The sequence below is a fragment of the Apostichopus japonicus genome, chromosome 13 (genome assembly GCF_037975245.1).
Source record: "Apostichopus japonicus isolate 1M-3 chromosome 13, ASM3797524v1, whole genome shotgun sequence".
Taxonomy (NCBI): Eukaryota; Metazoa; Echinodermata; class Holothuroidea; order Aspidochirotida; family Stichopodidae; genus Apostichopus; species Apostichopus japonicus.
The window spans coordinates 5,616,174-5,631,999 of NC_092573.1; the positions used below are offsets into that span (position 1 = coordinate 5,616,174).

General features: G+C 36.0%; 1 protein-coding gene across 5 annotated transcripts; it reads left to right on the forward strand.

Annotated features, from left to right (window-relative positions):
* Positions 1 to 200: 200 nt before the first annotated feature.
* Positions 201 to 13,977, forward strand: LOC139978574 (complement factor H-like). 5 transcript variants are annotated; one of them, XM_071988892.1, is made up of 13 exons: positions 202 to 344; positions 1,881 to 1,910; positions 4,678 to 4,842; positions 5,138 to 5,320; positions 5,746 to 5,916; positions 8,052 to 8,228; positions 8,870 to 9,040; positions 9,197 to 9,373; positions 10,021 to 10,191; positions 10,348 to 10,524; positions 11,297 to 11,467; positions 11,947 to 12,135; positions 12,483 to 13,977. In XM_071988892.1, exons 1-13 carry the CDS (start codon positions 275 to 277, stop codon positions 12,545 to 12,547), a joined length of 1,917 nt encoding a protein of 638 aa, XP_071844993.1. In that variant the 5' UTR covers positions 202 to 274; the 3' UTR covers positions 12,548 to 13,977. The 5 variants fall into 5 exon arrangements, with proteins under 5 accessions (XP_071844995.1, XP_071844996.1, XP_071844997.1 ...); XM_071988894.1 differs by lacking the exon at positions 10,021 to 10,191 and having other exon boundaries at positions 201 to 344; XM_071988893.1 differs by lacking the exon at positions 8,870 to 9,040.
* Positions 13,978 to 15,826: the final 1,849 nt, after the last annotated feature.

Consider the following 15,826-nt stretch of genomic DNA (forward strand, 5'->3'; position numbering starts at 1 on the left):
CTGTATAAAGATAACAGACATCTTGGACGTCACATAAAGCCATATATGCCCGTGTTAGACTGTAACCTTGATCGCAAGAGTACGTAATAGTTTCCCGAACACCGTACGTCGCTTGGTCATGAAAAAAGCATCGAGTGGGTATAAGCCTACTTAAACATACTTTTATTGTTAGTGCTACGGACAAGGACTTGCTATATAACAAACAAACAAAAACTTCCTGCAGACGGTATGATTTCAGTTCGCATTTACAGACACACATCGACGGTTGGGAAATATGATAGTCGCAGAGATGTTTCGCGTTTTGATTGAGCATCTGATCCTCGCAGTAATCATTAGTAAATGGGGTGAGTGTGCAGAGCTACTGAAACTTGCAAATCATTACTAAATTGGGTGTGTGTGCAGAGCTACTGAAAATTGCAAAAATTACGTTTTTGCATGTTGCAGAACTAATTAAACATCATGCTGATGTTATTAATGTTATTAAGGTAAACTTGTAGGCGAGCAATAAGTCATTGAGCGGCATGGTGCTACGTTGTCGAAATTACATTACAAACGCTCGGGCTATAATAAGATCAATACTTTGTTTTACCTTCAGCCAAATAAGGTATTACTAAATTGTCGCACGTTGATTTTACATTCAGCCAAGTAAGGTGTTTCTAAATTGTTGCACGTTGATTTTACATTTAGCCAAGTAAAATATTACTAAATTGTTGCACGTTGATTTTTCTGTAAAAGATTTTTCAATATCTTTTTGTCATTAATTGCAAATTTCTGAACAGCTTCAAAAGACTGCATAAGTCCTGTTTACCCTGTAGCTATAAGTATCACGATGATTTATTTGTGTTTGGTTAGGACCGTAACATCTCAGGTAATTTCTTTTCCTGATAAAATTGATTGACATAACATAACCATTCAGATATAAGAGAAGATTGGAAGTGACTACACCAATCAGATATTACCTCTATTGGTTGTGAGCTAGGCCAGGGTGGGCGGATTTGGGTTGAGCTATCCAATTAAATACTAATAAATGCAAAGTTTGTATACTTCTATTTTTTACACTTCAACTATGTAAAGTTTCTTTGTAAACAGTTTCGAACGGCATGTTTAACCGATAGTGCTCCTTCAAAACTATCATGCATTTGTCAAGGGTAAACCTGAAAATATTTTGGTCTAGAAATCAATGCTCATTCAGTGTGTCATTTAATGCATTTAAATCACAATTCGGCGCTCTAATAAACTAGTCAAAGCCTATGTTACAAACTACGTCCTTAACCGTACGGCCACGTAAGAAACAGCCATTCGATCACGCGTAACGTCGACACAACACACTACTATGGTCCTGTTTGGGGTACTCTATACGATGCAAAGCAGAGCTGCGCTTATAATGTAGCTCACCAACGTTGTTTCTACACAGGTTGAAATGGGATAACACTCTATCAATTTGGCCTTTCGAACTGCTGAAAAGTTTTCTGTTGAAAGAGGCGACGTCGTCCATTTCCCCAGCGATACACTTAAACGGGCATGTTAAATAGTTTGAGCTGGACCGTCATGCCTGGTGTACATTTCTTGTAGGCCAGTATTTTTACGTGCGTGCAGTACCTTTTTTGTATAGAATACATAAGAATAAGAAACGTCATTCAATGAGCAGTGATGAAACGAAAAGAAACTTTACACAGATATGGGTTGATGTTACGCTCCCTTTTTTATCGATATCGGCCGATAGTTGGGATTTGAAATATCGGTTATGGGGCCAAAAGTAAGGCGATAGTTAGGATATCGTTGAAACACTACTTTTCACTGTATCATGCAGTTATTGGTCGTTATATATTATACATTATCGTGTGAATTACAATTGGTGTCATTACTATTTTCGTACACAGGATGCTCCTTAGCGGAATGTCAACCCAAAGGTATGTTACTCAAAGCACAAACTGTGTAATCACAATAAAACAATATATATATATATATATATATATATATATATATATATATATATATATATATACACATATATATATATATATATATATATATACACATATATACATATATACATTTATATATACATATATATATATATATATATATATATATATATATATATATATATATATATGCGAAAGCATAACTTCCATATAAAACCATGAAGCTATTGACAAGCCCTCTCCTCTTAAGGAATGTCCCAAACGGTTTATTTTTATTTTTATTGATTTAACTATGCATCGTTTAAATATTTGAACATACAGTATGCAAGTAGAACGACCTTTGTGTGTTATTTTCATGTGGTAACTTCCGGCTTTCAACCTAGTCTTGTTAGTTGTACAATACTGTCCAAATTCCGACATCCTAAAGAAAATTGCTGTAAGAATCGTCAGCAACTTACTGCCCAAAGTCCCACCGTCATAGTATTTTGTATGACAAAGCAACTAGTTTATTTTTTAGTTCAGTGTTATTTTGTTAATACATTTTGCAAAAGCAGAGCAGATGAAATTATCATGTCAATTCAGCTGAAAATTATTTTTTTCGTCATAATTTTTTTAATCATTCATCCAGGGAGGAAACTAATATATCTGTTGAGAAAGTTTTGTTTTGACTGTAAATAAAGAGAACATTGACAGTTAAGTATTCATACAGAATTTTACATTTAAAAGTTAAATTCAACAAAATATTATAGAAGTGGAAATAAAGGTCTGTTATGATGAAACCGTAGAGCAGCCACTGTGATCCACTTGATTGAGGAAGGGAGAGATGATAGCCACGTCAAAGGTAAGAGGGTTTACAGTTAATGTCCAACCATATTGTGAGATAAGGACACGATAAACAGTCGGGTCTTCTTGAAAGTGTGTAATGTTGCTCTTCGAAATACGTAAGTCGACAGGCTTGATTTATGAAGATAGTAATAAAAAAGACATTTAACAGACAATTCCATCATATACGTTACATCTCTAAAAGTTTCAATAAATGAAACATATCAAATCTTGTTGGCCCTGTGATAGCATATATATAGGCGTCAAACAGCCATCAGAGGCTTAACATCCACTGGATTCATTCCTATGGGGTCAAGTATACACGTAAATGCCCTTACGTAGATATAATATAGAGTATATTTGAAGTATATTTTGAAGTTTCTAAGATATAATCGTAAAACTGTTTGCACAAACATAAGAGCAACGGAACAGCCATAAAAACGTTGAAGAGGTAAAATATATTTACGGATTGTAACACCTTTGAGTTGTTTAGACTGAGTCTCTATGGCAGGACCTGCTACACAGTTACTCTCAAAGTTGAACCTTATAGGAAAATTATTTCCCAAAGCAAAACGCTTCCGACATGTACTGAGCCAAGGTACATTGGGACGTTAAAAAATCATATATATAGCCTATATACAGAGCCTATATATAGAGCCTATATTTATAGCCATAGAGCCTATATATATAGCCTATATAAAGAGCCTATATATAGAACCTATATATATAGCCGATATATAGAGCCTATATATAGCCTATATATCACCTATATAGAGAGCCAATATATATAGAGCCTATAACTATAGAGCTTATATATATATATATATATATATATATATATATATATATATATATATATATATAAATATATATATATATATATATATATATAATTTATATATATACATATACATATATACATATATATATATACAAATACATATACATATATATAGATTGAACATATCAGTATAGTTAACAGTACATAAATGCTTGAACCTAATAATTTCATCATCAAGAAACAAGAAAAGGCACAGTATATCACATGAAATAGGATATAAAAGGATGTGATGACATGTTCTATATGGACGTTACATCCGAGCTTAACCCCCAAAATAAGGAAAAACATAGGTTACTTCTTTGAGCCTAAAGAAGAACCTTTGTAATACCATGAACTTCACAAAGTAACACTATACAAACTGTTGCCACGGTAGCCCCAAGTGTTTGTATACATACTAACGACTCATGGAAGAAAATGGTTCTAAGCCATTGTAAAATAAATTCATTCGCCAATACATTAACTAAAATATGTTAATCACGAATGGGCCAACACGAGCATGATAACGAAGTAACCGGAAAAAAAAAACCTCAACAGAGCTGAGGTACAGCAAGGACGATACATGACTTGTCATATTAAACTGTTAAATGCTCTTTCCAATAAAGTGCATTAAAGGAAGGAGCAGTGGCTCTAAAGTGAATTGACTAAATGTGAGTGAATAGCTATGTCTGCTCTCTTAAGGTTCCACTATATATGGAAATGGCTGGTTACATGACTCGCGAAATCTGGAACACTTTAGTACTTATTTTGTTTGTTCTTTATATACCTTTAAAATGAGTTCATCTAGTATCTCAGAGTAAATTGCACAACATTAAAGAAGCAAGACTGTCGTTTAGGTTCCTACACCCCCTCTCAGGATAGAAGAATGTTTTGTTATTCATTGTTAACATTGCTTACCAATATTGACCATTACAGATGGAGTTATGTGTCTCTTAATGTGTTAGCTCTTAGCCATGTGTACTTTGATTCTACATAATATGTTGTAATGGTCTATAGGTACATGGTGTTCCTGTGGTTAGTATATACACTCTGCCATAATAAATCTATGGTATAACTAATTGATGTGACTTGATTGCTTCTTCACTTTGGCAGAGTGCTCTGTTGAATACTTTGTTCCTGAAATCAACCTTTCACCCGATAAGGATTGCTACAGTGATGGCGACTCAGCAAACCTCACTTGTAACGGAAATTTTGGTGGACCACCATCTAACCAATGTAACGGTGGCAGCTGGACCCTGCCGCCTTCTTCATGCGAAGGTAAATATACACTCAAGCATAAAAATATTTCTTTAGACCTCTATAAACCTTTTTAAAACATATCAGTATCAAGAGACAAACATATTCTAGCCAGCACCCTCCCTCTCACTCAATATCCCTATACTTTCCACAGTTATAACAGATATAACTCAGATATATAATCATGGGTGAACATTCGTGTCAGATTGTAAAAGATATAGGCTTGGAGTATAGTACAATAGCGAAATTGATGTATACCTAAATGCAGTAAAAATGATTCTTTTCCTTTTCTTTTTCCTCCTTATTAATTATGTAGTATTTACATGTCAACGACCCGAGACACCGCCAACGCTCATCCTGAGTCCCAATAAAACGAGTTACTCTGCCAAAGAAATCTTGGCCTATAGCTGTACGAAGGGGCATCAGTTAATTGGTGCAAGTGTCTCCTTATGTGATCAACCAGATACTTGGAATCCCCCAACAATACCAAACTGTTTAGGTAATTCGTGATCTGATTTATATATCTTCTGAATCGTTTTCTCTTTTCTGTCGTCGTTCGTTTGGTCGGCCGTTTGTTTGGTCGTCTTTCTCCGTCCGTCCGATGTGATGACTGGTTTATCTTACTACACAGACATTGCATTATATAACAACTACAAATATAAAACAACGAATAGACTTGGAAACTGCTGAATATGAAGCCATGCATACTTGTACATTTTGTAGTTTCATGTTTTGTTTTTTTAAATATATTTTTTTATGTGGGTTGTTGGCTGTAGGGGATGTATGATGGTTTCTCCAATCAATGATAGAGTTAAGTGTTTGGGCGAATTCTTGGTAATTGCTGAAAATATGTCTTACATTTTGTTCTCGTGAAAATGATTATGTTGTTGTTGTTGTTATTGATGCGTTTTTCTTGTCTGCCAGTTTCATGCAACATGACAGCTGTAGGTAATGCTACCTTCAGTTACCCTGGCCCATACAACGAAGGAGATGTCATAACGATTACATGTGATGACGGTTTTAGCTTAGGACCGGGCGCTTCATCAGCTATGACTTGTACAGAAAATGGATGGAACTCTGTGCCCGTGTGTTACCGTAAGTTGTAGGGTGCACACCTGGAAATTAAATTAGCTCACTGAGACCACTTCCATGATAGAAGCGACGAGATGAGTAATGGTTAAAAGATGGTCGTATATTTGATATAGTAATGTTTTGAAGGGCTTTGAATAAATCAGATATTGTTAAACTGCAAGATAATATTCTGCTTTTAATTCAAACATAATTTTACCATCATAAAACTGTACTTTCATGCACTCATAACGCTTGAAAATTGACATAAAAGGTTTCCATTTTTGGGAAAGCGTTTTCAACAACTATACGAAATCTGCCAAAGTAGTAAAGTTGATCACTGAAAATTGTTGGGGTGTGATCACTTGGTACTATTAGGTCATTTACGTGACAACGTTGACTACATTTTAAGTTTTGTGTCCGAAGGAATGTCTATAGCCAATGAGTTGCTGTTAGGCTCATTCAATGCAATTATAAAGGGAAACAGTATTCACATGCAGATTCCTAAATAATGTTCAAACGAGGCGCTTGCGGATATAATTTGTAAACATAACTGAACGTGAGTTTGAAAAAGGCTTTAGGAATGACTTACCCTCAACAACTCAATTGAATCGCAATATTGTCAAATGTAAACAAAAATCAACGAATACCATGCGCTTGACCCATTGCGTGACAAACGGCTACTAAGCTATAGTAAAAGTTACAGGGCAATATAGCATAGATATAACATAGTATATAGCATAGTATATAGCAAAATAGCAATATAGATATAGCAATCTTTCAATATAGCAATATAGCATAGTATGACAGCAGATATGAGAGAGAGAGAGAGTGACTCGACTTATATACGAGGTCAATGTAAGGTCAACCTAATTAGCATGGATTCATAAATGCTACACAGTTTACACAGTGAATGGTTTGGGCCACTACAAGTTAACTTTCTCCGGCCCACAAACTGTCGTTTTCAAAAGAAAAAATAAATAAAGATAAGAAGTAATAGTTTGTGAGTGAATTACATGCAACCCCTTTTTCTTATCTCCATATATACTGTCATCAGGTTCATTACTTGATACCAAAAAAATATAAAAAAAACATTTTTAATAGTTTTGGAGTAAATCCTCTCAAACACCTTGACGTCACAATGCACATTATATAAAGCTGTTGTAGGTTCACTATTCCCATATATCAATTATTACGTTACGTACGTTATATATATACGTTATTTAAATGATCGTTATTCAATATTTACTTTTTTAAACAGAAGGGAAAGTTTTAACAAGAGGTTATAATCAAAAATTTACTCCCCACCCTATGACAAGACTTACCATTTGGTCATGTGGTCCGGGCCCCTATTGGCCTCCTATATACCTGGCTCTTAGAATCAGCCTAAAAAAAAGTAACCAAGAGACTGAATAGAAACATTTCACGAATGAAACCAAATTATTTGTGGTGCGTATTGCAATATTCTATTTTAATTACATGGTTAGTGTAACTCCTGCATCAACCTCAAGCTATGTATAAGTTACATTGCACATACGTTGTATTAACAATTATGCATTGCGAGCCTGTCTAGACCAGGGTTTCCGAAGACGTAAATCTGCTCCTTTGCACCCACCTCAACCCACACCAACCTCCGAGTTTCCTCTGGTTACGCGCCAAGTTTAAGCAGACCACACAAACATGGTGTTTTCTGTACTTAACCTATACAACAAGCATGTCGTTTGTCGAAGTTTTGTTATTTGTTTATCCTGTATGTTAAATCTAGACGGCCTGACATTTCGATCCTAACAGGATCTGGCTCGGAGGCTAACTGAAACGAACCTAACATAAATTAAGAGGCACAGTTTAGTTGGACAAATGAGCAATGGATAGAGCAAAATAGACACAAAAAAGGAGAGGTAAGATATAAGGAAGAGCGATGAGAGCATTCAAGGGTACGTGTGTTTGTCTTCTTTATCTTGTCAGAAGACCCTGGTGTTGAAACAAAACTTAAACATGACTTCTATTTCTGCTTGTTCTGAAGTAAACTGCCAGGTTCCTGCATATAAATTAATCTTACACAATGCAACGATGACAAATCGTTTTGAATATGACCAAGAGGATATTGATTGATCGATAAAGCTCACAAAATGTAATCAGCTGTTGATTCCTTCTCGTTCTAGCTAACTGCCTGGTTCCAGCAGTTGATAATTCTGACCACATGAGTGATCAAGAACTCACACACGAAGAGACCATTGAGATTCATTGCGACGATGGTTACTCGTTTAACCAAGAACATGATTTCCCATTGCAGTGTAACAATAGCGTTATCAGCGGTGTTATTCCAAATGTTTGTTACTGTAAGTATAATTTCCTTAATCTTCAAAAATTTTATTCGAGTACAAACACATCTTTTTCTTAATATTACGAAATTCTATTGAGTTAAACACGTGTACATTTCCCTGTTAATGGAATTTGTTATGTGTGGGGTAGGGCATGGAACGATAGAGTAGGGGAAGTTAGGGTTGTGGAGCGTACAGGAATCACGCCTAAAGTACAATTTACAATTAGTAGCACATCTCTATTTAATATAAATAATGTTTCTGTGCTACGACCGGACATCTTCATGGTCATAAAAAAGTATGAAGTTGGTTGGCTAATTTTGTTTAATTCGTGATTTTTTGCTCTGTTCTGCAGATAAATGCCTTCTTGTCAACATAAAATGTCGGGGAGTGGCAGGGAGAGATTAAAAAACGATTTTAACGTAATTGGTTTATCATACGATCCCCATGGTAGACAAAGAAATCGTGCTACTATTATATTATAGTATATAGAATATAATGCAGACAGCCATATATGGTGCATGTGAACATTAATTTCGCTTAAATACAGTGGTGCAAGCTAAGTACGTTATAAATCCCATTTAAGGTAAAACTTATCATCAATGAATGATCAAATGCTATACATCTGAATACAAACGTTTGTCGTCTTTATTTCCCAGTGGACTGTGATCCACTAAGTGCTCCGATTGATGGCGAAGTTTCCGGACACTATCTTCACGGTACAACTGCTTTTTATACCTGTGACACCAATTCAACATTAAATGGTGCAACGGAAGCAACATGTGAAAATGGCATCTGGAGTAATGGTGGTGGAGTATATAGGTGTTATGGTAAGAATTTCACTGACTATTCAAGGACTCTGCTATTAATTAATCTTCAGCAAAGCATAGATGATAAAATCGTTTTGAATATCACCAAGAGGATATTGATTGATCGAAAAAAAAGCTCACAAAATGTAATCAGCTGTTGATTCCTTCTCGTTCTAGCTAACTGCCTGGTTCCAGCAGTTAATAATTCTGACCACATGGGTGATCGAGTACTCACAAACGAAGAGACCATTGAGATTCATTGCGACGATGGTTACTCGTTTAACCAAGAACATGACTTCCAATTGCAGTGTAACAATAGCGTTATCAGCGGTGTTATTCCAAATGTTTGTTCCTGTAAGTATCATTTCCTCAATCTTCAAACTGTTATGTTAGTACACACACACATCTTTTTTTAATATTACGAAATCCTATTGAGTTAAACACGTGTACATTTACCTGTTAATGGAAGTTGATATGTGTGGGGTAGGGTAGGGAACGATAGAGTAGGGTAAGTTAGGGTTGAGGAGCATACAGGAATCACGCCTAAAGTACAATTTACAATTAGTAGCACATCGTCATATCTTTTTAGTATAAAGAATGTTTCTGTGCTACGACCGGACATTTTCATGGTCATAAAAAAAGTATGAAATTGGTTAACTAATTTTGTTTAATTCGTGATATATTTTACTCTGTTCTGCAGATAAATGCTTTCTTGTCAAAACAAAGGTCGGGAGGGGGAGATGTTAATACGATTTTAACATGATTGGTATATCATACGATCCCCATGGTGGACAAAGAAGACGTGCTACTATTATATTATAATATATAGAATATAATGCAGACAGCTATATATAGTGCAAGTAAACATTTAATTCGCTTAAATACAGTGGTGCAAGCTAAGTACGTTATAAATAATATTTAAGATAAATACTTATCATCAAGGATTGATCAAATGCTACATCCGAATTAGAACATAAACTTTTGTCGTCTTCAATTCCCAGTGGACTGTGATCCACTTAGTCCTCCGATTGATGGCGAAGTTTCCGGACACAATCTTCACGGTACAACTACTTCTTACACCTGTGACTCCAATTCAACATTGAATGGTGCCACGGAAGCAACATGTGAGAATGGCATCTGGAGTAATGGTGGTGGAGTATATAGGTGTAATGGTAAGAATTTCACTGACAATTTATGGATTCTGATATGAGTTAATCTTCAGCAAAGCAACGATGATAAATCGTTTTGAATATCACCAAGAGGATATTGATTGATCGAAAAAAAAAACTCACAAAATGTAATCAGCTGTTGATTCCTTCTCGTTCTAGCTAACTGCCTGGTTCCAGCAGTTGGTAATTCTGACCACATGGGTAATCGAGTACTCACACACGAAGAGACCATTAAGATTCATTGCGACGATGGTTACTCGTTTAACCAAGAACATGATTTCCAATTGCAGTGTAACAATAGCGTTATCAGCGGTGTTATTCCAAATGTTTGTTACTGTAAGTATAATTTCCTCAATCTTCAAACTTTTTTTTTAGTACCAACACGTTGTTTTTTTAATATTACGAAATCATCTTGGGTCAAACACGTGTACATTTACATGTTAATGGAAGTTGATATATGTATATGTGGGGTAGTGTAGGGAACGGTAGAGTAGGGTAAGTTAGGGTTGAAAAGCATACAGGAATCACGCCCTAAGTTGAATTTACCATTAGTAAAACAGCGTCATATCTACTTAATATAAAGAATGTATCTGTGCTTCCATGCACAAGACATTTCAATGGTCATGAAAAATATGAGGTTGGTTGGCTATATTTTCTTACTTCGTGATATGTTTACACTGTTCTGCAGATAAATGCCCTCTTGTCCAAATAAAGATCAGTGAAAGGTGGGGGGGGGGGGGGGAGGTGTGATTACGATTTTTTAACGTTATTGGTATATCATACGATTTCCATTGTACACCAAGAAATCGTGCTATAGTATCAAAATCAGATAAGTCTGTAAATTCTCATTTTCTCTCATATCTCAATCTATAATAGCAGAAACTTATGTAAACGCTTGAAGATATTAGAAGTTACCTTCTGTTGCATTCTGTTTGATTCACCATGAATATAATGCAGACAGCCATAACGGTGCATGTGCGCATTAAATTCGCTTAAAAACACCCCTGCAAGTTAAGTACGTAATAAATTCTATTTAAGATAAAAGTTATCATCAAGGAATGATTAATGCTACATCTGAACATAAACGTTTGTCGTTTTTATTTCCCAGTGGACTGTGATCCACTAAGTGCTCCGATTGATGGCGAAGTTTCCGGACACTATCATCACGGTACAACTGCTTTTTACACCTGTGACTCCAAGTCATCATTGAATGGTACAACGGAAGCAACGTGTGAAAATGGCATCTGGAGTAATGGTGGTGGAGTATATAGGTGTTATGGTAAGAACTTCACTGACAATGCATGGACTCGAAATAATCGATGCATATAATTTTCATTTTAGTTTGTGTGAATTCATTATGTTTTATTCTCACACGTCATGAATCACACATAGTGCACGGATGCAAGAGCAAACAAATCTAGGTAGTAATTGCCATATCATTCTGTAGGTTAGTCGTTAAAATACTTTCAGTTAATTATAATTATTTTTTGTGCTTTTTAATTTGAATTGTTCATTTTGCAGTTATACAAAGCATACCGTGTGCTTTTTGAGGGTACAGGTACATACTTTTACGCGTATCCATGTAGTGATGTTGAGAAATGTTAAATATGATAATGGCTTATATTTGCGAATTACCAACTAACCATAACATTAAATACCACATTCCATCACCCGCTACGGAGTTACCTGTCCAGTTTAAGCCTGCCCATTTAACTAGACATTACGTCATTTATTTTTCTCTAACTTTAATTTTACTAGAGGTTATTTGCAGTGCCCCGGAAATTACCACTGGTCCGCTTCTTCTCGAACCAATTAAAAAAATTTACAGTCAAGGTGAAACAATTACTTACTCATGTGATGGAGATTTGGAACTAAACGGATCAGCATCGGCTATATGCGAGAAAACAAATGAATGGAAGCCATCTTCTCTTCCGACTTGCAGTTCTGGTAATTTAATAGTCATTTTAATTGAAATATTTATAGATGTAGAAGCGCAGAAGACGGAACTTATTACATTTCTAGTCTTGCATGATGTGCCAGAACACTTTTAGTCTTTAAGAGAGATACCACAGATAACATAATCAATTTATATATATATATATATATATATATATATATATATAGTTATATATATATAGTTATATATATATATATAGTTATATATATATAGTTATATATATATATAGTTATATATAGTTATATAGATATATAGATATTAAAATGAAGCGAAAACAGAATTATTGTACGCTACTCTCCTGATTCAGTATCTTACTGGTCTTATATTTTCTCAACAGGTCATGTTCCTCGTGTCGCTGTCCTTCTTCTCTTCGTCAGCGCGTTCATACAAGCAAATATGTAAGATTTAGGTTTATGTAACTTTTAGATGTAACAAAAGATGAACTGTCTCAATATAACATTACGTGTCAAGCAAAATCTCAATGGCACACATCATTTTTATATACAGAATGTAACACTATCTATTTAGATTTAGAACGCTAGCTAGTATCGCTGTATGATCTCTAGTTCAAACTTTTACGAAACTTTCTTTAGTGCACGTGTAATGCATCTTTTATGTGGTTGCCATACACGACATCGGCCATGTTTTGCGTTTCGTTTATACCACAGTGCAAAGCAGTGGCGGCGCCAGGAATTTTTAGTTGGGGAGGCTAAGGGGGGGGGGCTGAGCCAATTTTTTGGGTGGCTTACAAGATTGAGTGATCGCCGTCCTGGGGGAGGGGTATAAGGGGAGGGGGTGCCCCCTTTCGAAATTTTTCCCAATCCTGGAAAGGCCTACATGCAAAATGATGGCATTTAGCGAGGCTTTTGTCACCTGAAAATTTCTCCAAAAATATGCATTTTTTTGTGAGTAACTTTAGTCAAATTAGAATGGAAGATACCAATTCACAGTTTTCGTATCACTAAAATAATTGAGAAACAACTCATCAACACCTGGCGTATAAAGCTGGATTCTGAATTGTTTTTATTAGTCACCAAAACAAGGCTTCCTGCACCACAACTGAGTCACTGACTATTATCATGTGAAAAATTCATCAAAATTTCCATTGACCATTGTAGCACTGCGTTATGGCTGACAAAATTTGGGTAGGCTATATTGTTTCAATGAGGTTTTTTTGCCTATTTCAGTTGGGGGGGCTAATGGGGGGCTGACTACTTCAGTGGGGGGCTAAAGCCCCCCCCCCCCCAGCCCCCCTTGGCGCCGCCACTGGTGCAAAGCGAAATGCTTTGTTTTTATGTGCTCTTTTTGTGTGTGTCCGATCTCAAAAGAGTTGATTTTATAGCACATAATATTACAGTATAATCAGTGCATTTAAATGTGCTTACTTTTTGTATTTTTAAGACATGTAAACGGAAGTACTAAGTGAAGTGTTATCAACTTATCCTAGTACAGAAAATAATTCAACGTTTAAGTTCTGCTTTCATAAGTTTGTCTTTAACGTTGTGCCTCGTGTTGTTGTGAAGTATCCACATAGCTGTTTAGCAGCCACTAACAGCAATTGTAACTAAATACACAATTCATATATATAAATAGAGGGCAGCAATGCTAATTAAGAACTAACTGTAACAATCAACTGTGATATGTGTCATAATGCAACATCCCCCTCTTTTCAGATCAAGTTGATAATTACTAATTCCTAAACAAGCACTAATGCAACAAATTTGAAACTCCAAATTCTTTTCAACAAATTTACAAGTTATACTGATTCTAGAACGCACGCTTATTGTTATCAAGGTGTTATATATCTCAATAAATGCAGTTGAATATATGAATTACTGCCTTTAGTTATATTTGCAAGTGTTCATTGTCCAAATGCACTTTTCTTTTCTTTTTAATCCATTGTTCCTACTTTCTGTTCTATCATATTAACAGTCCATGTCTTAACAAGTTTCAAATAGTCCATAAATCACTCTCTGTTCCAACAGTCTGATCGGTTTCTTTATCACTTTTCAACTTCGGGTCTGAGGGACCTAGAAACTTTAAGTTAATGTTTTCTTCTCATCTAGTTCCTCACTCCGTTCGTCTTATTCTCTGTTTTCATGTATGCTTGGTGCTGCTAAGTTTCTAAAATGGATGTTTTCGCAATATTGATCCAATTGCTGTCTCTACAAGATAAGACCTTGGTTCTGGACCAATTACTCTGATAATTATCGGAGTCGATCCTATTGTGGTCACCCTCTTCCAGGACTGTTATTCTTTAATTCACTTGTAGCTCAGAAATTAAAGTTCCTGCACCACATTTCTCACATTCCTGCCGTGCAACTCTCTGGTGTTAACCTGTTTATCCTTAATCATTTGATGAGTGTACTCATCTTGTGAATTTGCCTGGAAGTAACCTGTTGATGGCAGTTTAGTCCCAATGGACCTTTTGAGAATGAGTTCTGCTGGTGATGCATATTGCTTGCAATTGGGGTAGCTCTATGACTCAGCATTGCCAATGCTAGATCACCTTTTGAGGCGTTGTATATTCTTATTGGTCTGTACCATACTTTCTGCCAGCCATTGGACCTAGGATAGTGGGGTGACGACGTAGTATGTGAGATGTTCCATGTTTCACACAACTGCTAAAACGCTTGCCCAGTGTGCTGTGGACCATTGTTTGGTACTTTCTCTCTTGGTGGTCCAAATATACTAAAATGCCCTGCCAGTGTTTTGGATACAGTTTCATTTGTGGTACTTGTCAGTTGATAAACTACCTAAAATTTGGAGTGGTCAGTCACAATCACATACTGAATACCTTGCACTGTAAACAGATTAGTTCCAAATTTTAGCCATGGATCTCATGTAGTTGAAGTGGCTCATATAACTGTCTAGGCTAATGTTCTTGGCAACTTTCACATGTTTAGTTTTCTCAATTCCCTGAGAGTCTGGTGGAGTTGATGCAGAATTTCGTATCTTGGTGGGCAAAACAACTTGTTTTCTTTGAAAACGAAGTTTCCTACAACACCTAAGTCATCACGGCATGTCCAATACTTCAATAACTGTCTTGATCAGATCTTACAGACTACTGTCGTTATTTGCTTCTACATCCAATTGTCGTTGCTCGTTGCTACTGAAGTCACATAGCTGGACTTCAATTTCATCACCCGATACACCTAAATCAACGTCATATACATCACTAGCATTAGGAACCGTCTGGGTGTGTCTGCACCTACAACATCTGCACCTTTCTTGTAAACCACTTTAAAGTTATATTCCTGAAGGCGCACAAGCATTCTCTGCAATCTTGGTGGAGCACTCCATATTGGTTTTCTAAAGATCATCTCCAATGGCTTGTGGTAACTCATTGCTTGCAATGAAGTCCTTTCGATATAAATACGTATGGAACTTTGTTATGCCAAAGACAATAGCTAGGGCTTCCCTCTCGATGTTAGCATAGTTGCGTTGGGACTGACTAAGTCTCTTGGATGCAAACGCAACTGGTTTGCCACTCTGTGAGAGACATGCCCCTACTCTAACCTGTGACGCACCACCCTCAAGAACCGTGTCTTGGCCAGGGTCATAGTATTGCAGATTCGTAGCACTCTCTACTGCTTTAACATATACTTTTATTCGATTTACATTTTATATTGGGGTCAAAATTAACCCCTAATTAGATATTTGACGTCACCTTGATATACT